Consider the following 25,406-nt stretch of genomic DNA (forward strand, 5'->3'; position numbering starts at 1 on the left):
TTCATTCTGAAAAATGGGACCGCGAGTACTTTTAAGGTGACCTTATCTGGATAAGATAAGCTGTTCAAATAATTTCAGCGTAATCAGTTTCACATCCAGATATTGCGTGAATCATATTCAGACTATGTAGAGCCGGAAAATCGAAAAAAATAGGTGGTTGATTTTATGGCGATTGATATGGCCAACTGGAGTCTTTGTCTTAACCTCATTAATGAATTGTACTGGATGCATAAATAAATAGATCATTTCTCTTCAATTTCTATTTTCATAAAAAAATTTCAATAATATCGATAGTATGGGTCTTTCATATGTTTTTTTGAGCTTCCTCTGCTAAGATAAAGCAACCTCAAAAGCAAGTTTTTTCTTCGAATACAGGAGTGCATTTACTACTATAAAAAAATAAAGATTACTTTTATGTGTCACATTTAAGCAGCTGCATCTATGTGGTGGCTGCTCACAAATAAATTATATGAAAGAACCACATTATTTTTCCACAAGCAATCATTCCATTCATTTAGACCCTACATAATTAGCAATTGACTGTTTGTCAGGTATCGATAATTATCAACATTTATCGAAAAAAACAGTAGGTAATTATTTTTGGAGGAAGGCAAGAAATGAAATGAAAAAACATGTAAAATAATGTTAATAAATCAGTTTTGGAACCTAATTGCTTAAAAATTTCTATCATCCTATACCACCGCTAAAAGGCTTTACCAAAAAAGCTTGGAGGGATGTCACAATTTTCTTTCTGCTCCATTCCAAAGGTTCATCATTGAAAAAATGATGACCGATGATGATGATGCATAGATAAGAATTTTATATTTGGAATCCTTCGTACAAATTTTATTTTTAATAAGATAAGTAAGTATATTTCATGGAACAATTGAAACAGAAATTTTCAATTACTCATATTAAGCCATAAATTGGGAGTCATCACGAGATAGATAATATCCGATATTTATATCTGAACAAGCGATAACTGATCGAATTCATTTATCGCGTAGCATTCGGTTCAATTTTCACCTGGTGCTTGTTTCGGTCAAGTCGACTTAGTGTGAAGGTGATCAAGATGAAGATTTTCCTGTGCGTAGCTTTGAGCTGCGTCCTAATGTATCTCGTTGAGGCTGCGATTCCGACAGAGGTGAGTTAATCCTTCATTGTCACAAAATTCACTATATGAAACAGGGAAACGCCCTGAGTTCAGATAAACAGTTGTCACTAAAAGTTTTCCCAACACTTTCCACCCCTGCCACATGCTATCCAAAGGAATCTGGTTAACAGGGAAAATTGATGAGGAAAACTTTCAATCAATACACTTTTGAGACATGCAGATTTCAAAAAACAAATAAAATTTTTCGGTACAAGACTCGAGTTGGAAATAGTCCTTCAAACTGCATGATATTTGACCTAATAAATGGTATTTAGGATACGCGGTTTACTAGGCGTTTTCCAGTTCCAAAATACAAAATAAAGGTTTCAGAGGTTAAATTGCACTGCGTTCTTGAGTTCTATTGTGTCCCAAAAAGAATTAGATCCTTCTCTCAGAGGTTAGAAGACTGCGAAAAGATTGTTCGATTGTTGATTCGAGACTTTTTTGGGGCAAAAATGTTCAATATTCAAACAGTACAAGTTGAAATATTTCAAATATTCCTTCAATTCTCATTATGAATAAAAAATTTTGATTTGCGTGAACCAAATATTGGTGCATACATCCTAGCGTCATTTGAGGAGGGTACTTTTTTGTGAAGGAAAGTAGGGAAAAGGAGTAAATGGCTCTCTATACAGGGTCTTTGACTCGTATAAATATTTTAACGGTAGATTCTTGAGGTCAAAAGAAACACTCACATACCAGTTTTTCCGAATCAGCTGTTGAAAAAGCATAAAAAAATGTTATTTTCAGTTCCCACACAAACTCTTTTATCTATCTAATGAATATTTGAGCGTTTTGTAAAAAATAAAAGTATTATTCGTATAATGCGCCGTTTTCGAGTGATTTGATGTTCAAAAACAAAAATTATATATGATATTCGGAAAATTAGATACTTTGGCTGAATGCAACTCTGTTTAAAAGCTCCACAGATGTGTAGTATCATAGATGTAGCTCGTTATTCTGAAGGGAATTCTGTTTTTCCAGGGGTGTTACTGGTCATTATGGGAATTTAAAATGGCTTTTTTTTATCAGGGCCCAATCGAAGAAAAATGGTATAGGAAAATAAGGTTTTTTTTTCCCCTAGAATCTACTCCTAAAATATTTGTACCAGTCAAAGCCTCACCCTGTATACAGTTTTTTATATTAAGTATATCGTGTTATAACTCTCGTAAAGACGTAACTGCCAAAAGAAAAAAAAATTGGAATTCACATTTTAAGGCTTCCCTACAGCCACAACTTTTATTTCACGAAGTGACGTAACTGTATCTGTCACGATAACTCCGGAGAGATAGTCAAGTGGACTATTTTATATGTGCGAAACCTGTAGTCAATTTCCTCAACAAAAGTTTATCCAAATTAAAAGTAAATTCGCCTGAAAATAAATGATAGATCCAAAAATCTCTAATAACATGTTCGATAGCTATTTTTTTTTATTTTCTAGATGACTGTTGGTGTGATGGAAGGTGCACCGCTTACAACAGCAGCTGCCCAAAAAACATTGATTCAAACCAACGCAGAAAAGTATATGGCGGATCTCAAAAAACAACTTAACACAGGTGAAAAAGTAAGTAGAAGGTTGTAACTAAAATAAAGTTTTCCTATTAAAAAAAGTGACCCAATGAAAGAAGTGCAACACGAAGATTTCATGAATCCTTCACTGTTTTCCAATGGTGGTGATAGGTACCTACCGTAAAATAATCCAAATATTTTTTGAGCATATTGCTTTTTTCATTGAAATAAAGGGATATAATGAGTAATTCAGTTTCTTCTGCATTGGCAATATCATTTCAATAGTTTCGTATATGATCAGAGTGAATAAAGTATATGAAAATTTTCGCAGTATGACATTATTGTCCTCCCGGAATATGGACTTACCGGAAGAAACTATGACGAAAAGAATGCAATAGAAATAGATAAGGACAACTCCTCATCGAGTCCGGTAAGTTAATATAAATATTTTTTCATGTAAAATTTGGAGATATCTATAATAAAACTCATTTCATATCTATACCTGATATACTAACTTTTGTCGAAGCACAGAATAAAATAAAAAATTCTGTTATAGCCGTAAGAATAGAGACAATTTTCTCATAACAATTGAATTGCAAATTCATCCTCCTCTTCAGAAATAATATTCGAGCTGACTTCCGGTGAAGCTTTTGTTCTGTTTTCTATTTTGTTCATTTTCCATCAGCAGCATTTAACATAACTAGACTAGTTAGATTAGACGAAGATATAACTTTTTTTAAATCTACTTTGAACTTCTTGAAAATTCGCAGGACTTGGATTATCTCAATAAACTAGCGAGCCCGACAATGATAGTAGTGGCCAATTTACTGGAAAAAGATGATGATGACATTTACAGTACCACAGTTGCTTTGGATGGAAGTTCCAAATTGCTGGCCAAGTATGTTTTTCTTGTCATCCATCTATAATCTATGTATAAATGAAACTTTCAATCTTTGTAACGTATACTTAAAACAGAATTATATGATGTTGAGTTTTCAAACCACGACACGTGTTTCGCTATCACAGTAGCATCTTCAGGTGGATGAAGCTTACTTTACCTTACCTTACTTTATCTTCACCCACCTCAAACGGGTATTGTGCGAATCATGTGTCTTGGTTTCAAAACTTATGTTACTGAATGTCATATTACATTATTCTGTGTTCAATTCAATTATAGATTTTCATCAAGTGTATCGACCTTACAAGTCATTATTGGTAACGTATATTTATAATAATGAATATTGATCAGACCGACAGAGTATGAGTATAAATACATATTCATATGAAGATTACAGAATGGAAATGTTAAAGACATTTCAAGATCAAATTTCCTTGAAAATCTTTGAGCAAATGAGAGTATCGTCGAATTCAATCGTATTGTTAGATTTGAGTTACTCAAAATTTATCTGAAAAACTATCTCGATACTATTCTGACAGGTATATCGATATTATGGTTTTTGAAAGGCATTTTTAATTGTTGTACTTCCTATCAATTCTTTTCTCTTAAAGATACCGTAAGATCAATATCAACAAAACTGAAGATAACCTAGAATCTGCCGATGATGTTGTCTCTTTTGTTCACCCCACATTGAAGAACACAATTGGTTTAATATCTGGTGACGATATCCTCTACGAAAATCCAATCCGTAAACTTATAGAGAACAATGCAACCACTATCATTTACACCAGTTCTATGAGATCCATAGCACCATTCAGTGTTTGTGAGTATCATTGAATTGACTAGTATATAACGAATATTCTAAAACCAGTTAAGAGGGTGGAATACCAAAAATTTGATTTGGGCTAAGGTATTTAGATTTTACCATTCCCTACAACGTTCTTCTCGAAATTGGAGATTATAATACAAGGAAAATATCCCAGAACTTGCGTCTCCACCACAATTTTGAAATCCAAAAATTTTCTTCGAAAGAATTGGTTGTTTATGAACAATATATTAATAATTTAGGCATACCTCCCTTCTTACAATTACCAAAATGAATTGAAAATTACAAATCAAAAATTTATTTGCAGTAATTTCTCACACCCTCCTGTTTGGTTTTGAATATTATCGATGAGAGTTCCAAAAGAAAACATGTCTTTGACTCTGCTTGTTTATCTAAATATTGATATTTTTTGCAGCTCTGAGTCTGCAGGCTGGCTTTGCTAAGGCTGAAGGGGTTAATTTATTGGTGGCTAGTCTAAGTGATCCGAAGAATGGAACAAGTGGAAGTGGAATTTTCACACCTTGTGGAGCAGAAGCATCATTTATAAATGCAGACGGATTATCTAAAGCGCTTAAGGCAAAAATAAGTGTAACTCCTAAAGATTGTAATGCTAAAACTCTCAGACACGGTTTCCGTACTACTTCAGTAAGTATTCTTTAATTCTACATAGACATGATTCGTCACAAATGAATGACGCAAATAGCTCATGACAAATAATAGTCGCAACCAGGACCTATTTTCTAATTGTAAAAAGTTTTCTAAAATTTGATTTATGCCATTGAAATCTTCACTTCTCGGTAAAATTCTTCCATATTTCCAAATAATTTTCCACCTCATCCTATGCAATTTCCAGTTCATTCGATAATTTTGCGATTTCCCAAGTGATAAATCGTCCAGACAGTAACAATTCAACATTTCAGCTTGGAACTGAGACACCTGTCCAAACACTACTCACCTACGATTTGAATGGCTTCACTACTCAGATTGTGAACAAAAGTATACAGAATCAAGAGGTATGCGATGGCAGTTTTTGTTGTAAATTCAGTATAACAGCCGGTACATGGATTGATAGCGAACATTACAGGTATGTACCTATAATTTTACTAGTTTGATTGGTTAGTCATAGAATTCTATCTTATACACTCAAAGACGCTGTCGATTTAACTGGTGGTGACGTAAAAGTAGCCCCATTAAAAAAGAAATATGGATGAATTCCACATCAATGAATGGAATTCAGAGGCGTGCATGTAACGTGAAGGGTTGCGAACTTGAAACCATCTACGTGAAGGATTTACAAATGAGCAGGGGTTTCAATGACTGCGAGCATCTCCAGGTGTAACACCAATGGACTTTTCTTTGCTCTTTAGGTTCAATTTTTTTATTTATTCTCAACAGAAACCACAACAGGATCAGGTGGAGTCACTGAAGATAATGAACATATATCATAAAGGCATTATCATAAATAGCTCTCAAAAAAAAGATGAGCGAAGTCTAATGCGCCGTTTTCGAGTAATTTGATGTTCAAAAATAAAAAATAACTGTGATATTCGGAAAATTGGGTAGTTTGTCTGTTTAAAAGATCCACAGATGTGTACAGTCATAGATTTACCTTGTTATTCTGAAGTAAATTTCGTTTCTTCAGGGATGGCATAGCTCATTATGAGAACTTTAAATAGCTAATCTTTTTATCAGGGTCGAATCAGAAAAAATGGTTTAGGAAAAAGTGTTTCTTTCGAACTAAGGAATCCACTCTTAAAATATTTGTACGAGTCAAAGACTCACCCTGTATAAGTACCGGTAGACACCTTTGTCTACCGACTATAAATTTTTTATGAAATATTAACTTCTGCAATGTCTTAATTCGACTGATCATATTTCCAGGTTGGCAGTAGGTGGAGACGATCAGAAAATCTGTGCATTGATGTTCTGCAAGGATGCTGCGGATGATATAAAAAATTGCGGATTTATTGATAGTTCAGCTAAAGCTACAATGACCTTCGACGATATATCAATTGGAACAACAGAGGATGAGGATTTGTTCAGGCCATATATCCTACATTCTAATTTGGTCCCTGACGGTAATATTGGAAAAGTAACTTTTTCAGAGATTTCTGATGCAGGTACCAATTTCACCGCCACTAAAGTAACTGACGCGATTGCTGTAGGAATAGTTTCCGCTAGATCAGCGGCAAATACGTTACAAATTTTAACCACGAATGTAGTCATTCTGTCAGTTTTGTTGAAATATTTATTGTGAAGATTGAGAAATATGTGAAAGAGATAACAAGATCGAATTGTTCTCGATCACTGTTCAAACAAATATCTATCTAAAATTTCCTTTCATGAAAATGTAAATAAATCAAACAAAAAACCTAACTGAAGATTTGTTTACCTGGCACAAAGTCCCCATCCGTAATGGAGCTCATTCAACATCCAATGAAAGTGCGGTGAAATGTAAGTAAGAGTCCCGATCCACATGTTCAATGTAGCTATCAAATTTAAAAAAATTCAACTTAAAGCGGACAAAAATAATCGAAATTAATTCAGCTACATAACATCCATTGATACAAAAAGCAACAAATGTTTCGATCCTAATATCAAAGTACACTTTCTTCTGGTGTTAGTTGTGTTGCTCTGACGAGGTCAAATAAGATCGAAACCATGGTCAACATCTACTGTTGCCCGATGAAATGGACTTTCTGTTGATAGTTAGCTAGTTCTATATAGATCGTAATATTTGTTTATTTGTTGATTTCCATATCAATGGATGTTTTTTCGATAGAAAGTATAACGAAAAAATATATCTAATATAAAGAAAAATATTCCTAATATGAAGGATATAGAATAAATTGTAAAATGGATAAATCCTTTATTTTTTCAAGTGAAATTCATTTTTCATGCAAAATGTTTCATACAGTAGAATAAAATACCAATTTTCGATATATACGATCTACTCATACTATGTATGTTCTAAACCTCCCATTAATACATTAACATTAATACTTCTTGTTAACTTTGAAAGTCAGGTCAGCACAAGCAACCATCTCATCTTCTTCGTAAGTGGATCCTCTCAGCTTCCAAAAGCCAGATGGAAAAGGTACTATTCGAAGTAGAAGGGACTCACTTATTTCCAACTGGAATTGGCTGATATAATGAGCCTGAAAAATAGAAATGCTCAAATTAATCTTCCATTCAATTTTGCTCCCTGAAGAAGAGGAAGTTTTTAAGGAGTACCTAATATATTATCTTGATCATAAAATTATGGATACCTATAGGATTTCCACTTTATAAGAAGAATAGCACTGTTTAGAATATTAAAAGCTTAGGGAGGTCAATAAGCACATAATTTCGAAGCATTTGGAGGAATTGCAAACTTTACTGAGCATATTTTGAAGAATTTGAATATTCTCCTCTTGTATACTTACTGGTTCCACGGGACATTTGATTTCAGGTGTGACATGCTTGAAAGCATTAACCCAAATCTGATCCTCACTTCCAGAATTGATTTTTTCACATATGTCTCTCACAACGAAGTCCTTCATATAATGCTCACAGGTATCTGGGTTTTCGATGTTAGCACATCTCCAGATGTTCAGTTTGGTGGTCTGCAAAATGGATTGAAGCATTCTATACGATTTGCAATGTTCACAGTATAAAACTCAAGTAAAATTATGCGGTGTCCTCAAGAAACCAAATCTCAATATATACATAGGGTGAATGATTGGAAAGAGCTTCTCCTCATCGAAAAATGCAAGGATAACACTTACAACATTACCATTGTGTATAAGGACATTGTCCTTGGTTATAGATTTTTCGCAGAAGTGTGGCACAAAAGATTTAATACATACATCGGGAACTATCCTCTTTTTTAGATCGATCTGGAGCACAACAGTTCGATTCTTTTTTGAATAGGTGTTGATTTTAGCCTCTGTTATGAAGAACGGGGTTTCCATGTCCTTACATTGGCCGAAATATTGTATTCCGTATTTTTTAGAGACCTGAAATTATATCGAATATTATGGTAAAATCTTACTGTTCTCGACTACGAACATCTGTATTTTTGGAACAAGCACATCCAATTAATAATATAAACGCATAGTTGTACATGATCATTTTCTATGCTGAAGATTGAATTGTTCGCTTAAATCAAACAATTCTCAAATGGGACACAAAATTGGGTATGTTATAATCGTCTAACATGATCTGTTTAGGAATAATGGTTATGATTAGTATCAATTAAAATCAGATTTTTTTCATCATGATCACGCTAATTGCGATACCCATTTCTATGCGAGGATCGAATACAGGAAATTTGCTACACTGAATCTTCTACAACATTCATGAAAAATACAGCGTTTTAAGTTTTAGTGAATAAGAATGAATGCATGAAGGGAAAACCACAGCTTGCTTTATAACTTTGTCCTCACTTCTCAAATATTTCGTTTTTCTAGTTTTCCTTGAAAAGTAACTATTTATTGCGCATTATTTGACAAAAAATTGAGAATTTTCTTCTCATCATCTCGGAAAACTAAGCATTTTTTATGCACATTTAAACCTGAAGATTGTCGTACTTATTCACTAACACGTTATTTAGTATATCAATGAACTTACGTTTGCTGATAAATCATTGAAAAAGAAAAAAAGATAGAAAATATGTGAAAGACCAACACTATTTTTTGACAAGAAATAACCCTTGAACTATTCATTTATACCCTGTATATAGACGATATTTTTCGTATTTTTTTTATAATTTGTGCTATTTTGGATAAATACGATAGATCAGAACTACATCTGATATTGTCCAAAATCGAAAATGCTGTTTGGACTGGTGCACATTAAAATAGGAATAGTTCTTGGATCATTTGAACGTTAAATTGTTTCTTCTCATTGTGTTAATTTCAACATAACTTCGAGGAGAGCATCTTGTCCCTCTGAAAGATTTTTCCGATGATGCGGTGATACTGGTTCTATTTTCATCGAAGTTATTTCATCTGTTTGGTTTTCGCCGTTGCAAATTTTCCTTGGTCAGTTTTCCTTATCTGTTGTTGAAGAATTAAGTAACTTCTTACATAAGCACATGTTGGCGGTTTCGGAAAAACATTTACTAAAATTATCTCTTCGCTTCATACGAAATTTTTCATTATCTCTTTTTGGTTCCGTATAAAACACAAAGAAGATATGAAGACCGATTCATCTATTTTCTGGTTCCGGCTAGTGCACAGGTCAAAATGCATTTCTTTCACATTTTGTTCGTAGTTGCTACTTTATTTCTAGAGGAGATCTTCGGGCACGGTATGTTGCTGGAACCACCAAATAGAAGTGCTTTGTGGAAGTTCTATCCAGTGGATAATCATAGAGTCGTTCCAAATTACGACTTAACAGGAATCTTCTGTGGTGGATATTCGGTGAGTGTTAACTTTATTTTCAATAAGGCCAAATTGATGAAATGGTAGAACTTTAGGGACAGTGATGTATTTTGATCGTTAATTTTTTACTCATAAGAAATCGATATCAACTCCATCAAATTTTATACGTTTGAAATTTTGGTAAGTAAAGGTACTCGTCCTCGAAAAACTATGATCATATGATCAGTATTTTAACACCACAAAGTATTCTCAACACGTTCTTCTTCCTTTCAAATCCATTGCATAAAGAAAGTTCTACTAGAAAAGAGTGCTAAATTACAAGAGGCTCTGAAAAGATCCCTATTCACCCCATGTTTGCACGCCAGCACGCCATTCGCTTTTTCCTACATTCATATTCCTGAAGCTAAAGACAAGATATGGCGGATCCACCAAGAACATTTGTGTGTAAAAAGGAATAATATCGATCCAGAATCTCATTAGTAGTGATTCAAACTAACTTTCAAATCATTGTTTTCTAAGATGCAATGGGACCGATTCAAAGGCAAGTGCGGAGTTTGTGGCGACCCCTATAATGCTCCTCATCCTCAGCCGAACGAGAATACAGGTAAACACGGAAAGTACGGTCCTGTAAGATCCTACGGATCAGGTAGTGTGATCAATGTTAAAGTCCAGCTAACTGCCAACCACAGAGGAAAATTCCGCTACAGGTTGGTCAAATTCCGTGGATCATTAACAGAATTTTCGTCAAATATTTCAAGTCCGTTCTCTTTATTGTAGTCTCTGCGTACTAGATGACCCATCCAAACCAGAGAGTGGAGAACATTGTTTCAAGCCCTTAAAACTGGCTGATGGAAGGGAAGAATATAAGATTGGAGCAGGAGAACGCATAATCCACAATTCTCTGAAACTTCCTGACGGACTGAGATGTAACAGATGTGTTTTGAGATGGGAATACATAGCAGGTAATAAACCAGTAATGTTTGAAAAAAACCCTAGTGTCATACTAGAAGACTAGAGCTGATTAGCTAATTTTTCATAATATCTTCGACCAATTGTAATGAATGTTATATTTTTCAGGTAACAACTGGGGAACCTGTCCTGATGGTAGAGGAAAACTTGGCTGCGGACCTCAAGAGACTTTTAGGAACTGTGCCGATATAAAAATTCAATAATTTTTTTTTTTAATGATAAATATTATAAATCCAACATATCTTATTATTTCCCAAAATTTCCTATATCAACGTGGAAGGTACTGAATTCATTTCAATAGGAACATTTTCCTGAATTACTAAGAAGTAGTTTAGTTTTTTGAATTAATTTCATCTAAAACGGCAAGGCCTATTGAATCCCATGATCAATAATAAATAATAAACAAATTTTTATGTTACCCCATCTTTTTCGGGATTTTCGAAGTAGTAATTATCGAATTTGGAATCATCCATTCCATTGAATGGAAAGAACCAGAGTTTCTGAGGAAGGAATTTCATGCTGAAAGTCCATGAGCAAGTATTATCAAAAACTCTATGGAATGGCGCAATATTACCTACTTTATTTTTTCGCACTTTTTCATAAAGTTTGACGGGAAGCTCAATATTTTTATCATGCTTGAAGGATAAATATCGTATGTTCAACTGAAAAAAAAATGAGAATCATGAAACTAACAGAAAATCGATTTATCTACCTTGTGCAAACATGAAGGAAAATTTCAAAACGCATTTTCCCGAATTTGAATAACTTGAAAAACGATACGGATATTATCTAGATCAATCCAAGGTGCGAGATCATATATAAAAGTATGATATTGTGTGATTTTTATCTGAACTAAATTAGCACACCAGTATGTTTCTCAAGTGGTCAATCTTGCTTATTGGTTTGATATGTGTCCAAAAAATTTCTGGACACGGTATGATGTTGGAACCTCCAAACAGGAGTTCCCTGTGGAGGTTCCCACAGGATTTCCCTGGAGCAATCCCGAACTATAATGATAATGAAAACTTCTGTGGCGGGATGAACGTGAGTATTTTTTTCATTCTTTTATGTGTCGTCGACTTGAATCAATTTTTCTGAGACGTGTGTTAGAGAACTAATGTTAACTAAAATAATATGATTAAAATTACTTGAATAGGTCTACAGATTTGTCATTTTTTGTTGAGAAAGGGGTTTATTTTCATCAGAATGTCACTTTCCCATCTTCATCTCGTGAATTCAACGTGCCTGTGAATAAATTTCTTTTCCTGAAAACAGTAGCTCATTTCTAATCGATACTAGATTAGTAACACACAATGAATCATTTGCAATTTTCGAAAATTATTCAGTTATCAAAATATCGAAGTATTCCTCCGGATAAATTTATAAGTTTCAATCACAGTTCTTATACAAAAACTATCCTAGATATTCTAAGCATGGTCTTATTTCAGGTTCAATGGAACACCTTCGGTGGAAAATGTGGAGTTTGTGGTGATAGGTATGATAAACCTCACCCGCAAGATAATGAGAACACAGGAAAATACGGTAAAATGGGGATTGCCAGAACATACAAGTCTGGTGAAATTATAGACGTCCAGATACGTCTCACGACAAATCATTTGGGCTATTTCCAATACAGGTTAGTATAGACCATTTCATAGAGGTTGTGGAGAAGTCAAGAAGATGAATTCACTCTACATGAATGAGGATTCAAAAGACTTATTCAAAAGTTTCCCAAGACCGCAAAAATCGGACAATCAAACCCAAAATACAGGGTACAGGGTACAGTTTCACACAACTTGTCCATTAGAAGTGTCTCGAGAACCGATTGAGATTTTTTCTCCAACAATCTTTACGTTAAATTTGAAATAAATGAATCAGGAACCTTCAGGTTAATAATAGGCCCATCTGTGATTTAGTACAATCCAAAAATTTTCAAAAAAAAACTATTTTGATTTCCTAGATACTACTACTAATGGGAACATCTTGAATAGTCCTTCCTAAACTCATTGACGTCGTGTTTGGCCAATCATTTCATAATTTCAACAACACAAGGAAGCGAAATATTTAATTTCTCTTGTTTTTGTGTACATAGCATATGCGTACTGGAAAATCCGAGTGCCCCAGAGAGTGGAGAAGATTGCTTCAAACCAGTAACTTTGGAAGATGGAAGTGAGCATTATAATGTGTCTTCAGTAGAAAAAACGATAAATAACAGAGTGAAGCTACCTGATGGTTTAACTTGCGATCGATGTGTCTTCAGATGGCATTACAATGCAGGTGTGTATTTAAGACTTCTGTCAGTTAATCTTTCATACCTATTAGCCTCTAATCTTTTATTATGACTTTTTTCAGGAAACAATTGGGGAAAATGCGATGATGGAACTTCAAAGGAAGGTTGTGGTCCACAAGAAACTTTCAGATCATGCGCTGACATCCGAATTGAGGCATAATAGATAGCATTTAATATCAAAGGAGTTAAAACTGTTGATAGTGTATAAAAATAAAGAATAAACGAAGTTTTCGATTTTTTTCTGAATATCCATCCCCATGCACTTCCCACCTTATGTCAGAACCTGAGTCAGTTTATATCGAGGTTATTGGGAAACAAAAAAAAGTTCATTAAATGGCTTCAGACTATTTAGTTCTTGAATAATAAAATTCATAATATATAGGTACGTACGAGCACAATTTCAACCTAACTAACTTTCGCATACGTACACGTTATAGCAAGGTGAGAATTCAGCAAGAAATATAGTCAAATTGGTAGAGCGTTTTAATTCATGTTGTATTTCAAAGGAGTTGAAAATCTCCTGTGAACAATATGAGATATTGGAATTCCGCACCTATCGTATGAGAAATCTGAAACCGAAGCATTTTCTAGTATGGTAGTAGATTTTTTCTGATGTCGATTCAAGAAGACTACCCAAATGTTCAATACGTCTTCAAAAACTCTGAATTTCTATAATCCGATTGTTTTTCATAAAAATTTCTAGGAGAGTAGAAAAATATTATGTAGCAGTTCAACTACTCATTATAAATCGATCATTTGAAAATTATCATAAAATAAATCAGATTCGCCTCTTTTTCAAAATATTTAAATGAATCCAATTGCATCCTATTATTATAATTTCGAGATAAAAATATGCCAAATATTAAAGATTTTCATTTTCCTCAATTATGAGTGTTTCCAAAAAAATATATACGAGCAATCGAAGCCGAGGAGATATAGAAAAGATATTGAATCAATAAATATTTTTCAGGGAGAGGGTATTTTGAGTGTTTTCTGGATAATAAGTGCATCACTGGTTTTCCCACTCACCTGGAGGACTAAACGTGTATAAATAAAATTTATCTATTTTAAAATTCAATCAATAATTGAACATGACATAACAAGCATTCACTTTTCTTCCAATCCTCTTCTCCAAATAGCAATAAAACTTATCTTCATTATCTGATATCTGTGAAAATCATCTCCAAAAAACAAAATTAAATTTTAAAGGTCGTCCGTATCAAATCTTAAGATATTGAATAACAACTGATTATAGAGGTATATTCAAAACATATAAACGGGATGCATTGATCATTAGGCATTCGAAAAAGTTTTCCGCAGATTCGTGATGTCGCCAAAATTGATACTACTCTTCATCGGCTTGTGCTGCTGCCTCAAAGAAACATTGGGCCATGGCATGATGTTAGAACCCCCAAATCGTAGCTCCTTGTGGAGGTTCTATCCCAATGTGCCTGCGAATTACGACGACGATGGAAATTTTTGCGGGGGAATGACGGTAAGTAGTAAGAACGAAAAGAATACTATATGTTGGTCAAGAAGTTTAAGAGCACAAAATGAAACTCTTGCAAAAATGAGTAGGTGTGTTCGCTGCCAGTCGAACACTACACAGTGGAAGTCTCTAATATGACTTGCATGGAATAAATTCAGTGAATTTGTTGTAAATACGCTCTGACTCTGAGTTTGTCTATGCTCTGACCGTTGATGATTTATTGAATTTAGAGTGAGAGACACACACTGCATGTAGAATGGTCATAAAATAGTTGCTACATTTAGTCTTCATTCAAAATTCATATTTCCCATAAACGCTCTAATAACTGAAGACCTTTTGCTTTTAGGTTCAATGGGATACCTTCGGAGGCAAATGTGGCGTATGCGGAGACGTGTACAACCAACCTCACCCCCAAGAGAATGAGAATACTGGAAAATATGGCAAATTTGGCGTGGTGAGGACCTACAAGGCTGGTAGTACCATAGATGTTGGTGTGCTTCTGACCACAAGCCATCGAGGAAACTTCAAATATAGGTATTGTAATAGAAATAGCCTAAAGTTCTTTTCAACTAATTTATTTACCGATGTAAAATACACTATACTACTAATTTGTTTACACAATTATAATATTGCATATTACTGATCCACGAGTTTGCTCTATTGAATTACTGAATTTCCTCAGCCTATGCGTTCTTGAAGATCCAACAAAACCAGAAAGTGGAGAAGACTGCTTCCAACCTCTGACCTTGAGTGATGGTAGCTCCCAGTATAATATCCCCGGCGAAGAAAATGACTCCTTCAATGTGACCAACGCTGTTGTACTTCCCCCCAATTTAACTTGTGACAGATGCGTGTTAAGGTGGCACTACACTGCTGGTGAGTATTAAAAAGAATAAATAATTCGACTTTCCTGCACCAGGGTAAGAAAGCACTGTGCTACAGAAAATATGTACTTATAATGTTAATAGGTAATGTTTTCCGCCAATAACAGGGGAAACATTAAATTTCCCGCACCAATTCGGGAAAGTGGCACTTTCGACGCTGAAATGAGTGCGGGAAAGTAAAAGTAAAACGCACAGGGGCGTTCAAATATGTTTTTTACTCCCGTGCGTTTCCACCCACATTCCAGCACTCATTTCAGTTTGCCCTCATGCGTAAAAGTGTATTTCCCGCACTTTTTTGAAAAACTTGTATATAACTATTTCAAGCCCAGAGAAAGTAAGTTTGATTTGAAGAAATCAAAACAAGCTTAACCTTAACCAAAGATATTACACACAGTGTAATATCTTTGGGCTTAACTATATAGTTCTTGTCCAATTCGAGAGGTTACTCCTCAGAAATGAAAACAAATTTTCACTTTTACATGGAGAATTTTTATTTCTAGGCAACAACTGGGGTAAATGTGATGATGGAACTTATGCCGACGGATGTGGCCCTCAAGAAACCTTCCGATCTTGTTCAGATATCAGAATTGAAGCTTAGCAAATGATAAACTAATATTGAACCAATTATGAGAAAAATTTCACTGATGTACAAAATAAGTTATTAAACTGATTTATTCGTATTTACAATTCTCAATTCACAATGTATTTCCTGCCACAATAAGAAGATTGCGAAGTTTGCTTTGGATTAGATTAATTTGGAACATAGTTTATTCCGATAAATCTGATGTTTTTACTTCCCAGACAAATATACAGGCTGTTTCAAGCTAAGAATCCAGTACAAGTATCTAGAGAACGGAATAAGATTTTTTCCATTGTTGGATCCTAATGAATAGACAGGATCTACTCAACTGAAATGTCCTGGTCTGTTATAGTTGAGCCAAATTTCGTTATTTCATATGGGACATCCTATATTTTATTACATTTCTGAATTCTCCACAATAATTTATATGAGGTTTACGTAAACCTTTCCAAAACCACACAAACCTCTCTAGATTCAACTTTTTGTCTTAGTTGATCAGAAGGTTTGTTGGAGATGTTCGAAACTGACTCTAATTAAGGGTGATGGTCAAACATGAAAAAGTTGCTTTTTCAAACACAACACCCCCTATTCTCATAGACCATTGGCTGGGACAAAAAAAACCCCTATCTCACAATGTTTCACACCCTGAATCTGGAGCAGTTATAATAACTCATTCAATATCTTCACGTAAAATTTGAAACAAATCAATTGATATCTCGAGAACCTTGAAGTTTGGGAATAAAAAATTTCGAATGAACCGTAGTTAAAATTTTCTGGAGAATCTGAAAATACAATGAAACATAGTGTCCCATGCGAAAAACAAAGTGAGGCTCAACTTCTGGTAAGACTGTGAGTACCATCAAGACAAGAATATTTCAGTTGAATAGATTCTAGGCAGTCAATATGATCGACAAATCTCCTGAGAAAAATTCCATTCAGTTTTCTAGAACACCCTCTATATGAACAAACACAAATATAAATTTATTGAAAGACATGTAAACCTCTGTCATAACATAACATACTGAATTCAAAAATTAAAATAAAAGGAGACAAAATATAAAAAAGAAATCTGGGGATTTACATTCTGCTCACTACAGATTTTTATAATAAAAACACTAGAGTCCTGTTCACTATTCAATAATGGAATAATACCATTCAGCTTGATTTCATGAATCCTAAAAGTGAACTATGTATTGAAATAATTGCCTTTTTTCCACCATATACACATATGGCAGTTTTAATCTGGGAATTATAAACCTAAGATATTTTTACTTAAATTATGAGAATGATTTCTGTTCACTTTGAGTCCACAATAGTAAAAATTTTTACAACTTGTTATAGAAATTCACACTTATTTCCATTTCACTCTTCTAACACCTGTTCTGTATGTTGAATGTCTGTTTGTTCTTTATTACAATCTGTTTCATTCATTTGCACCTCCTCCTTAATGTCATTACCTTCACAATCACTAATCAAGTTAGAGTCACAGTCCATTTGTTCACTTTCTTCACCACCTATATTTTCAAAAACTGTATTTTCTGTGCCATGAGTCTCATTTGCTTCAGCTATCTCATTTGAACCATTCAGGTCATTGGTAAAGTCTTCGTTGTTTTCAGTTTTCTCGTGATTTTCTTTCTCTTCGCTGTCTTTATCACTGAATTTAGTATCTTCGGTAGATTCTTCTTTTAGCTGTTTCAAACCATTCTCCTCCTCCTTTTGGATATCATCCAAGTGATCCAAAGCATCATCGTCCATATCATTTTCATTTGAATGTTCTTCAGTTTCCTGTTCTTTGTTGAACTGTTGAAATTTCCTTGATTCAAACATTCTTTTGCCTCTTTCTTCGATATTTTGCAATTCCTCTTGTACCTGCTCACGTTTTTTATCCATAATACCTGAAAAATATTGAAATGTAATGATCGATCTACTTGACCTACTACTTAACTCAAGGCATGAAATACTCACTTTGAATTTCTGCTTTCGAATTCTCAAGAGCTGCTTTATGAGCGTCATTAAGTTTTCTAGGAAGAAAATGAATTCTAGGTTTAGTTTTTGTATAGATAAAATTCATCCTGTGCTTTTGGGAATCTTCCCAAGCAGCATATTCTTTCATTCTCAACATCTTCAATTCTATCATTTTTATTTCTGCTTGTTTCTTTTTTCTATTGAAAAATAATTCTTGTCTTTCTTTTTTGATTTCCTCCTTTTCCTTAATTTCATGTTCTTCAATCTTTTTTTCCAGTTGTGCCCTTTTCTCCTCCTAGAATCAATAAGTAAAGGAGATATAGATATGAAAGAAATGTAGTTAAATATGCTAATTATTTGCGTTTATTCATTAATTCCTTTTGAAAATAAAGTTTGATTGCAATGCATCAATTACTTACCCTTGTTTTTAGTTTTGTTTCCTCTTGCTGGAATTTCTGTAGAGTACCCAGCAAAGCTCCAAACATTCGTCTATTCCTAGCTACTGATCCTGCATCTTTACTTTGGGCCTCCATTCGTTCCTGTCTACTGGGAAATTCCTTAGGTGTAACAATTACTTTACTTATCATTCCCTTAGTGTGATTCATTTGATTATTCTCTTGCACTGGTCGATCAGATAACCTTTTGAATACAGATACATTGGTATTTCTCTTTTTAAATGGAGGTTCTTCATTTTCTTGGACTATACTACGTAACCTGGAATTTTTGAATCTTCGCTCCTCATTCTGATTGCCCATTATTCTGGGTCTTCCACGTTCTTCATTCTGTGGGTTACTCCTTTTATTCTGGGGCCTGGGAACCACATCTGATGGATCCCTACCAATGAGGCGTTTGATATTTTCATCTACACCTTTCAAAGTACTTCTAGCCACATCCAATTCAGATTGTAGTGTACTGAAGGATTTCAAAATGTCTGTCATATTATTAATATCCCTCAATATGCAATGTTTGGAAAAATATCAAGGAATTCCTGGGAAAATTCAATAAACTGATGCATGAAATAAATAACCACAATCCGCTTCTGTCGGCTCTCTGGGCTGTCATATGCATAGACGAAACCATGGAAAAAAGTAAGTCTTCTTTTTCTTGTTCTTTCGAAAAAAACGTGCTTGGCCAGTAGACCATCTACACATGGAACAAACAAAAGTGTTACTATTTTCAACAAACATCGATTGATCGACTCTAGTTTACTAGAAATCTCTTTGCTAGAAACGGAGTAGACTAGATGGATATCGAAAAAATGTCAAACGCTGTTTGGTTCGATATCTCAGATCTCAGATTTTATTGATCTGAGTTCGATATTCATTGAGAGATCTCTGTTTTTTCGCAATACGAACATTACGCAACACAAAATCTTAATTTATGGGCTATTACCATTAAAATTCTTTCAAAACTTTAGAACTTAGAGTTTATTGAGTAGAAGTTGCAGCTATATTATTATGGCTGTATACCATTGTAGGACATAATATATGAGGTTTTCTGTGCATAACAATAATTTACGAAAGGAAAATTGTATTTTCAAGAATATCTTTATATAAAAGGCAGAGACTCTGTAAAAGGATCAAATATCGTTGGGTTCAATTTTTTCCAAGGATATTACACTCATTTTACTGAGCAGAAATAAATGAAAAAAAATTGTGTCATTGAATAAGAAACTGTTTTAGTACAAATTCATTTTTATATCAACTATTGTCAAAATTGATAATTCAAAATTTGATATTACCCTGAAATATTTCATCTAAAAAAATGGTGGACCCAAACTTAGTAACAACATGTAATTTTCACGGGCAGGAATTTCTTTTCAAAATGAACGTTTTAGGAAACAATTTAGAAATACTTATAACTGACAAAAATTCTGGAGAGGAATGGCAATGCAGCTACGACGCAACATGTGAGTGAAGGAGTAGATCAGGCTTTACAGTTTTTGAACTTCTTTTCTTGAATTTCAGATATAGAAAATTTAACTCACAAAACAGGAAACTTCAAACAATTCGATATTTTCGTGACAATGATAAAATCCGGACTACTCAGGGTTTGTTCCAGTCAATCTTGTTTAAACCGCGGCCTATTGACCCGTTTGAAATTTTCTAGACGAGCGAATGCGTATCTTTAGATTTATTGACATTTGAAGACTTGGAATTGCTCAGATCGAGGAAGATAACTAAAGTTTGCGGACAGAATAATAACAATAGAAGATATTTGATTGTAACGTACTGCGTTGAATTCGATAGGTGTAAACAAATATTTGTTATCTCATCACAATCGGCAAAGATATAAAATCAATTTTCAGGATTCGCTATCCAATTCCGCTGGAGTACTGTGGACCCCCAGATCCCGTAGTTTTACAAGCAACCATCAAACGATTAGAAGCTGAATTAGAAAGAGTTAAAGACGGAGCTTTCGAAAAGAGAACTAATATCGATACGAGAAAATTTTATGCGATGCAAAGAAGGCATGAACTTAACTAAACACCGTTATATACTGAGCTTTTCTTCGCACTTTCAATTTGGCTTGCACAACCTGTTAGTTTGCGCTAATGACTTGAGCCACACAATTTTTATTGCAGAATTGAAGAATTGACCGATGAAAATCTACAACTTAAGGAAGATATTAATCTTCTGAGGAAAGAAATTGATAAAAGACCAAGACATCGGGTGCTTTGTTTGGAGAAAGCCATGGAAAAGCTCGAAACCAGCGTGGCAAATGAACGAAACTCTCATCATATTTTAGTTGAAAAGTTACGGAAAGATAAGATGGATTTAGTGAAGGAATTGGAGAAAATGAAGATATCCGAAAAAATCTTGAAACAAAAATTGAAATCCTTCCGAAGTCCCTCAAGGTCAGGCTATTTCGAAGTTAGAAATGTAACCATAGACTAATAATGATAAATTCATTACTTGTCTATGGTAAATGCAAAGATTTTCATTTAATTCTATGCATCTTCAATCTTTTCATACGAAATTTTATTATTTTAACCACCTAAATTTGCGGATGTGCGAATTTTCCGATTTTTATACAGTTTGATTGAGTAGTCAACTATTTTATAGATATTGCTGTGGTGATGGTGCATCTCCAACAAGAAAAAAGTCTGATAGCAGTGTTAACACGGTGTATAGACGAAAAAAGCAAACAGGGTGCCAGGAACCTAAAATTTCCGTTGAGCAAAATGTTAAGCCGAAAAAATCGAAATCCGATTCGTTTTGGAACACACCAGCAAACAGAAAGCAGACTAGGTGAATATAATTTGATACAGAGGATCATGGAAAGAGATTTTTTTTCTCAAAAATAGATTATCTGATTTCAATTTTTTCTAAGGTGTTCAAGAAGAGACGCATTCGTGAAAGATGCCAATAGGAGTAGGAGTAGCTCGAACTCCAGTGTCAAATATCAAAGTAGGGGCAAATATGATAACGTTCAATCTTTATATGTTAACGAGAGATTACAGACTCCTCTTGTTTTAATGGAAAAGTACAACTCGAGGAGCAGCTCTGCCGTATCAAGATGTAGTTCGAAAGACAGCGTTAAAAAAATGAGATTTCCAAAATATAGTGATCCCGACTTCAAGAAATTGGAGGATAAAATAGAATCCTTGCAAAAAATGTTAAAAAGAAATTTCATCAAATGAACTCACGTTTTTTATACAAATTTTAATTTTCATATTTATGTACATCGAAAATATTCCCTCACGAAAATAAAATTAAACATATATACTTATTCATGTTATTTCACTGATTGTATAACTGTGAGGGGCTTAAAATCGTTTTTGTGCATTTTTTGTGAAATTATGAAAAGGAGGTCTTAGGCTAAATAAGTAACGTGCGTTCAAAAAAATTCGTCGTCAAGTAGGCTATGGAATTTCAAACGTCGATATTGCGTATCTAAACTATTCTAAACGTAGTTCTTAGCTTGTGCTCTATTATTATTACAGGTTAGCTGTCAAGTTAGCGTTTTGGATTGTTGCATAGACTTAATAAAAAATAATAAAATAATATTATTATGTCTATGGATTGTTGTTAAATTAAAATTACCAGCAAATAATAAAGATGGTTTTTACCGACGTACAAAAAGCATTCATTATTGAATCCTACTTCAGAAATGGGGAGAAAATAGAAGGCGAGTGGAAATATTCTGTTGAGAAATGTCTCAGCGACTTCAGGATCGAGTATCCCAACGTTGCTGTAGATTACCAATCTTTCCAGAGTACTGTTTCGCGATGTGTGAGCGTTTTTCGTGAAACAGGTAGCGTTCAAAGAAAAAAAGGAAGTGGTCGACCAAAGAAGAGAACACCTGAGTTAATCGAAAATGTTGAGAATGTGATGACAGAAGCTCCACGAACCTCTGTTCGGGTTTTATCCCAACTAGCTGGAGTCTCTGTTGGTACATGTCACACAATTTTGAAAGAAGACATCAATTTGTATCCTTATAGATTGACATGTTATCAGAAGATTGAAGAAGTTGATTACCCTCGTAGAATGGCCTTCTGTCAGTGGTTTCTGAACGAATTCATCGATAACCTGAATAAAGTTTTCTTCTCCGACGAAGCCTGGTTTCATCTTTCTGGATATGTCAACTCCCAAAATATGAGAATGTGGAGCAGTCAAAAACCGGAAAATTTTTACATTGAGACACCACTTCATTCTCAGAAAATTGGAGTTTGGTGTGCTATCAGTCAGAGAAGAATTGTTGGACCTATTTTCTTTGACGGAACTTTAACAGCAGAACGCTATAAAGAGGATATTATCATGCCTTTTATAGCTGAATTAAATTTCGAAGAATGGTCATATAGTTATTTTCAACAAGATGGAGCCAGAGCACACACAGCTGTAGAAACATTGGCTACACTAAGGAATATTTTTCAGGATCGACTCATTAGCCTCAATACTGAAAATGAATTTCCTCCAAGATCGTGTGATCTTACACCATGTGATTTCTTCTTATGGCCTCATTTGAAGAATTCTATCTTCCAATCACCTATTTCTAATCTGGACGAACTCAAGACTAGGATCATTGAAAAAATTCATCTAATTAACGATGATCCTTTTATATTGAATAATGTCTTTGAATCTCTCAAAAGAAGATGTGAGAAGTGTTTGGAGCAAAGAGGAGGACATTTCCAACAGCTACTCTAATTATATAGAACTCTTAAACGTGAAACTTATTGTAATGAAAATCCTATAATTCAGTTTCTTCAGTTATGGCAGAGACTGCCTCTGGTTATGGATTTTCACTGTCAGCGTCAATTCAATATTTTATTCATTGAGAAATAAACATATTCTGAGGTTCTTAGTGTGATTTATTTCTATTACCTACTGTTATAAGTACAACCTTTTCACATAATTGTAAGTACAAAAACCATAATACTCGATTCGTTCAAGATTCATGTCTTTGACTTATGAACTCAGGTTAATTTTTCCAATCGCCTCAGATTATTTGGATTCTTGTAATCTAATTCAATGAAAAAATGCTAATAAATCATTATTGAATGTGCAAGTAATTTTTTCTGAGAAATTGCCTTTTCATACAAAATTACGATAAATAGGTTAATGTCATCAATGTTTACATTTGGCTGTGATGACTGATGACTGATGAGTGTGATGTAAGGAAAGAATTACGTTCAGTCACAGAAAATCAACCTACAAAATTCCATAGCCTACTTGACGACGAATTTTTTTGAACGCACGTTACATATATCAAATATTCTGCTTCCAAATGTCCGATTTGAGGCTTCCATTGTCATGGTGGTCGATATCGATATCAAAAGGTTTTCATATCGTTTTATGGTGGCCGCCCCTGTGTCTGATCATTCATTTCCACCAAAGAGGAAAGTTCCTCTTTGTTTCCACTCTGTAATCTGTGTTCATTTCCATTGAACTTTCTTTAGTTCAATGGTTCATTTCATAACCTCACTTTTCATAAGTGTCATTTCTGATTTCTTGGAGAAGGAGCTCTCGTTTGGTGTTTGAAATCCGATTAGAAGGAGAATGGAATAACTGAAATTTCCATAAATATACATCATGGTTGTGGGGGCTTTTCCTGTAGCTAAGTTAGGTGCTTTATTAGTAAAACAAATAAGCAAGCCTATTGCCAATGCTATCAAGGAGAAGGCTAAAACATCCCCCTTATTCCGAAAATATGTGTGCTTACCACCAGCTCAATGTAAGTATGAATTATATGGGGTACCCTCCATACTGTGACTCCATAAAAATTGAAATTTTCGAATTATGTTCCAGTTTATAATTGGTGTGAATTGAAGGCCAAAATGTGGGTACTGAATTTGGGAAAACCAGTGAGTTTACCAGTTTATAATGAAGAAATGGCTATTGAATTGGGAGCCAATTTATTGGGGGAAGGAATTATTTTCTTAATAGCAGCAGGTCTTCTAGTAGCAGAATATAATAGGTAACTGTTATATTGGTTAATTTGCCGTTATATTTCTTGAAACCTTATTACACTGAAATTATTATTTTAAAAGGTCTGCAAGAAAAGAAGCAGCTAAAGAGGCGGCAAAAAAGAAAGAAATTGAAGAACTACAACTTTCTCTCAAAGAACTTTTCATTCAAACAGAACAACAAGCTGCACATATAAGAGAGTTGAGGCGTAAACTTGGGGAATTAGGTATATATCAAGTTCATAAATTATGTTGATTAATACGAAAATTATAGTAAATCATATAGATAAGGTTTGATTTTAAATTATTTTGTATTTTCAGATACCAAAATTGGAGATAAACAACCATCCAGGCATACTACTGATGCCAGCACCCCACCATCAAAACCACCACCAACTAATGAGACTCATATGATAAAACCACAAACTTTTCCTATAATATCAGAAGTTGAAAATTCAGATATAAATCTGAATTTATCAGTGGAAAGTAAACTACCTGAGAAAACGAATGCAGGTTCAAGCTTTCTGTTAAATATAGTTAATGATGTAGAAAATGAATTTTGGAGATATCCACCTTCTGAATACCAACCAGGAATTTTAACTTGGTCTTTGAATCACTTATATCAAAATGTTTATGGGGTAAAAATAAATCCTTGTATATGAGAAGGAACTAGTAAAAATGTTACCCATTGTAAGATACAAATTGTGAGAATGCTGATAATTTATTAAAGTTTGTTTTAGAGGAAAAGTATTTTGTTTTGTTTTGTTGTCAAGCTCAATTACTGAAAGATAATGCGGATGGGCAGTGCTCAGAGGCTATCGATGTTGGTGGAAATCAGAAAAACCGTTTTTGAGTTATTCAAATTCTTGAAAAATTGTGGGCATGCTTTCATTCTCAATTTTTATTTAGTTGATGTGGAATTTTGCACTTTGGTGCTCATCTGAAGCCTATTGATTTCGATCGGAATCGATCCGGCTGTTTTCGAGGTTTTTAAATCTATCGGAATTTCGGCGGGTCCCTCTTTAAAAACTATTTGCTCGGCAGGTATCACAATACAGCCACTCTCTTCTT

At 34.1% G+C, this 25,406-nt stretch overlaps 8 protein-coding genes across 9 annotated transcripts; 6 read left to right on the forward strand and 2 right to left on the reverse strand.

The window, feature by feature from the left end:
• The first annotated feature begins 974 nt into the window (after positions 1-974).
• LOC123307630 (vanin-like protein 1) lies at positions 975-6,762 on the forward strand. The gene is made up of 8 exons (XM_044890015.1): positions 975-1,144; positions 2,595-2,717; positions 2,994-3,092; positions 3,433-3,560; positions 4,172-4,383; positions 4,802-5,031; positions 5,307-5,470; positions 6,268-6,762. Exons 1-8 carry the CDS (start codon positions 1,073-1,075, stop codon positions 6,641-6,643), a joined length of 1,404 nt encoding a protein of 467 aa, XP_044745950.1. The 5' UTR covers positions 975-1,072; the 3' UTR covers positions 6,644-6,762.
• Positions 6,763-7,382: 620 nt separating this feature from the next.
• Positions 7,383-8,959, reverse strand: LOC123308189. 2 transcript variants are annotated; one of them, XM_044890761.1, is made up of 4 exons: positions 8,814-8,959; positions 8,235-8,384; positions 7,812-7,991; positions 7,383-7,544 (listed from the first exon to the last, which is right to left on the reverse strand). In XM_044890761.1, exons 2-4 carry the CDS (start codon positions 8,337-8,339, stop codon positions 7,383-7,385), a joined length of 447 nt encoding a protein of 148 aa, XP_044746696.1. In that variant the 5' UTR covers positions 8,340-8,384; positions 8,814-8,959. The 2 variants fall into 2 exon arrangements, with proteins under 2 accessions (XP_044746696.1, XP_044746695.1); XM_044890760.1 differs by lacking the exon at positions 8,814-8,959 and adding an exon at positions 8,437-8,710.
• A 606-nt stretch (positions 8,960-9,565) lies between these two features.
• Positions 9,566-10,958, forward strand: LOC123308180. The gene is made up of 4 exons (XM_044890747.1): positions 9,566-9,791; positions 10,272-10,459; positions 10,530-10,714; positions 10,830-10,958. Exons 1-4 carry the CDS (start codon positions 9,615-9,617, stop codon positions 10,922-10,924), a joined length of 645 nt encoding a protein of 214 aa, XP_044746682.1. The 5' UTR covers positions 9,566-9,614; the 3' UTR covers positions 10,925-10,958.
• Positions 10,959-11,556: 598 nt separating this feature from the next.
• Positions 11,557-13,238, forward strand: LOC123308179. The gene is made up of 4 exons (XM_044890746.1): positions 11,557-11,765; positions 12,170-12,357; positions 12,814-12,998; positions 13,074-13,238. Exons 1-4 carry the CDS (start codon positions 11,592-11,594, stop codon positions 13,169-13,171), a joined length of 645 nt encoding a protein of 214 aa, XP_044746681.1. The 5' UTR covers positions 11,557-11,591; the 3' UTR covers positions 13,172-13,238.
• Positions 13,239-14,284: 1,046 nt separating this feature from the next.
• Positions 14,285-16,064, forward strand: LOC123307378. Its single transcript, XM_044889660.1, has 4 exons — positions 14,285-14,506; positions 14,847-15,034; positions 15,183-15,376; positions 15,885-16,064. Exons 1-4 carry the CDS (start codon positions 14,339-14,341, stop codon positions 15,980-15,982), a joined length of 648 nt encoding a protein of 215 aa, XP_044745595.1. The 5' UTR covers positions 14,285-14,338; the 3' UTR covers positions 15,983-16,064.
• On the reverse strand, positions 16,039-18,990 carry LOC123307377 (pinin). Its single transcript, XM_044889659.1, has 3 exons — positions 18,349-18,990; positions 17,930-18,224; positions 16,039-17,859 (listed from the first exon to the last, which is right to left on the reverse strand). Exons 1-3 carry the CDS (start codon positions 18,865-18,867, stop codon positions 17,327-17,329), a joined length of 1,347 nt encoding a protein of 448 aa, XP_044745594.1. The 5' UTR covers positions 18,868-18,990; the 3' UTR covers positions 16,039-17,326.
• Positions 18,991-19,588: 598 nt separating this feature from the next.
• On the forward strand, positions 19,589-21,661 carry LOC123307718 (centrosomal protein CCDC61-like). Its single transcript, XM_044890133.1, has 7 exons — positions 19,589-19,838; positions 19,897-19,979; positions 20,039-20,178; positions 20,238-20,399; positions 20,514-20,786; positions 20,995-21,180; positions 21,263-21,661. The coding sequence occupies exons 1-7, from the start codon at positions 19,694-19,696 to the stop codon at positions 21,570-21,572; spliced, it is 1,299 nt and encodes a 432-aa protein (XP_044746068.1). The 5' UTR covers positions 19,589-19,693; the 3' UTR covers positions 21,573-21,661.
• A 2,187-nt stretch (positions 21,662-23,848) lies between these two features.
• Positions 23,849-25,082, forward strand: LOC123306375 (putative OPA3-like protein CG13603). Its single transcript, XM_044888351.1, has 4 exons — positions 23,849-24,103; positions 24,178-24,346; positions 24,420-24,562; positions 24,657-25,082. The coding sequence occupies exons 1-4, from the start codon at positions 23,962-23,964 to the stop codon at positions 24,995-24,997; spliced, it is 795 nt and encodes a 264-aa protein (XP_044744286.1). The 5' UTR covers positions 23,849-23,961; the 3' UTR covers positions 24,998-25,082.
• Positions 25,083-25,406: the final 324 nt, after the last annotated feature.

This window comes from Coccinella septempunctata, chromosome 2 (genome assembly GCF_907165205.1).
Source record: "Coccinella septempunctata chromosome 2, icCocSept1.1, whole genome shotgun sequence".
NCBI classification, from domain to species: domain Eukaryota; kingdom Metazoa; phylum Arthropoda; class Insecta; order Coleoptera; family Coccinellidae; genus Coccinella; species Coccinella septempunctata.

What these genes read in the sequence shown, in the direction of transcription:
- LOC123307630 (XM_044890015.1), top strand. Translation starts at nt 1,073, where the DNA reads ATGAAGATTTTCCTGTGCGTAGCTTTGAGCTGCGTCCTAATGTATCTC. An exon ending in AGTTCCAAATTGCTGGCCAA is followed by an intron (nt 3,561 to 4,171) that starts GTATGTTTTTCT and finishes TTTCTCTTAAAG; the next exon opens with ATACCGTAAGATCAATATCA. An exon ending in ACGGTTTCCGTACTACTTCA is followed by an intron (nt 5,032 to 5,306) that starts GTAAGTATTCTT and finishes TCAACATTTCAG; the next exon opens with CTTGGAACTGAGACACCTGT.
- LOC123308180 (XM_044890747.1), top strand. Translation starts at nt 9,615, where the DNA reads ATGCATTTCTTTCACATTTTGTTCGTAGTTGCTACTTTATTTCTAGAG. An exon ending in TCTTCTGTGGTGGATATTCG is followed by an intron (nt 9,792 to 10,271) that starts GTGAGTGTTAAC and finishes TTGTTTTCTAAG; the next exon opens with ATGCAATGGGACCGATTCAA. An exon ending in AGAGGAAAATTCCGCTACAG is followed by an intron (nt 10,460 to 10,529) that starts GTTGGTCAAATT and finishes TCTTTATTGTAG; the next exon opens with TCTCTGCGTACTAGATGACC.
- LOC123307718 (XM_044890133.1), top strand. Translation starts at nt 19,694, where the DNA reads ATGGTGGACCCAAACTTAGTAACAACATGTAATTTTCACGGGCAGGAA. An exon ending in ATGCAGCTACGACGCAACAT is followed by an intron (nt 19,839 to 19,896) that starts GTGAGTGAAGGA and finishes CTTGAATTTCAG; the next exon opens with ATATAGAAAATTTAACTCAC. An exon ending in TCCTTCCGAAGTCCCTCAAG is followed by an intron (nt 20,787 to 20,994) that starts GTCAGGCTATTT and finishes ACTATTTTATAG; the next exon opens with ATATTGCTGTGGTGATGGTG.
- LOC123308179 (XM_044890746.1), top strand. Translation starts at nt 11,592, where the DNA reads ATGTTTCTCAAGTGGTCAATCTTGCTTATTGGTTTGATATGTGTCCAA. An exon ending in ACTTCTGTGGCGGGATGAAC is followed by an intron (nt 11,766 to 12,169) that starts GTGAGTATTTTT and finishes GTCTTATTTCAG; the next exon opens with GTTCAATGGAACACCTTCGG. An exon ending in CAGATGGCATTACAATGCAG is followed by an intron (nt 12,999 to 13,073) that starts GTGTGTATTTAA and finishes GACTTTTTTCAG; the next exon opens with GAAACAATTGGGGAAAATGC.
- LOC123308189 (XM_044890760.1), bottom strand. Translation starts at nt 8,499, where the DNA reads ATGATCATGTACAACTATGCGTTTATATTATTAATTGGATGTGCTTGT. An exon ending in CTTGTTCCAAAAATACAGAT is followed by an intron (nt 8,385 to 8,436) that starts GTTCGTAGTCGA and finishes ATATAATTTCAG; the next exon opens with GTCTCTAAAAAATACGGAAT. An exon ending in AAAAGAGGATAGTTCCCGAT is followed by an intron (nt 7,992 to 8,234) that starts GTATGTATTAAA and finishes TCCATTTTGCAG; the next exon opens with ACCACCAAACTGAACATCTG.
- LOC123306375 (XM_044888351.1), top strand. Translation starts at nt 23,962, where the DNA reads ATGGTTGTGGGGGCTTTTCCTGTAGCTAAGTTAGGTGCTTTATTAGTA. An exon ending in GTGCTTACCACCAGCTCAAT is followed by an intron (nt 24,104 to 24,177) that starts GTAAGTATGAAT and finishes ATTATGTTCCAG; the next exon opens with TTTATAATTGGTGTGAATTG. An exon ending in CTAGTAGCAGAATATAATAG is followed by an intron (nt 24,347 to 24,419) that starts GTAACTGTTATA and finishes TTATTTTAAAAG; the next exon opens with GTCTGCAAGAAAAGAAGCAG.
- LOC123307378 (XM_044889660.1), top strand. Translation starts at nt 14,339, where the DNA reads ATGTCGCCAAAATTGATACTACTCTTCATCGGCTTGTGCTGCTGCCTC. An exon ending in ATTTTTGCGGGGGAATGACG is followed by an intron (nt 14,507 to 14,846) that starts GTAAGTAGTAAG and finishes TTTTGCTTTTAG; the next exon opens with GTTCAATGGGATACCTTCGG. An exon ending in CGAGGAAACTTCAAATATAG is followed by an intron (nt 15,035 to 15,182) that starts GTATTGTAATAG and finishes GAATTTCCTCAG; the next exon opens with CCTATGCGTTCTTGAAGATC.
- LOC123307377 (XM_044889659.1), bottom strand. Translation starts at nt 18,867, where the DNA reads ATGACAGACATTTTGAAATCCTTCAGTACACTACAATCTGAATTGGAT. An exon ending in AAACAAAACTAAAAACAAGG is followed by an intron (nt 18,225 to 18,348) that starts GTAAGTAATTGA and finishes TATTGATTCTAG; the next exon opens with GAGGAGAAAAGGGCACAACT. An exon ending in TTCGAAAGCAGAAATTCAAA is followed by an intron (nt 17,860 to 17,929) that starts GTGAGTATTTCA and finishes AATATTTTTCAG; the next exon opens with GTATTATGGATAAAAAACGT.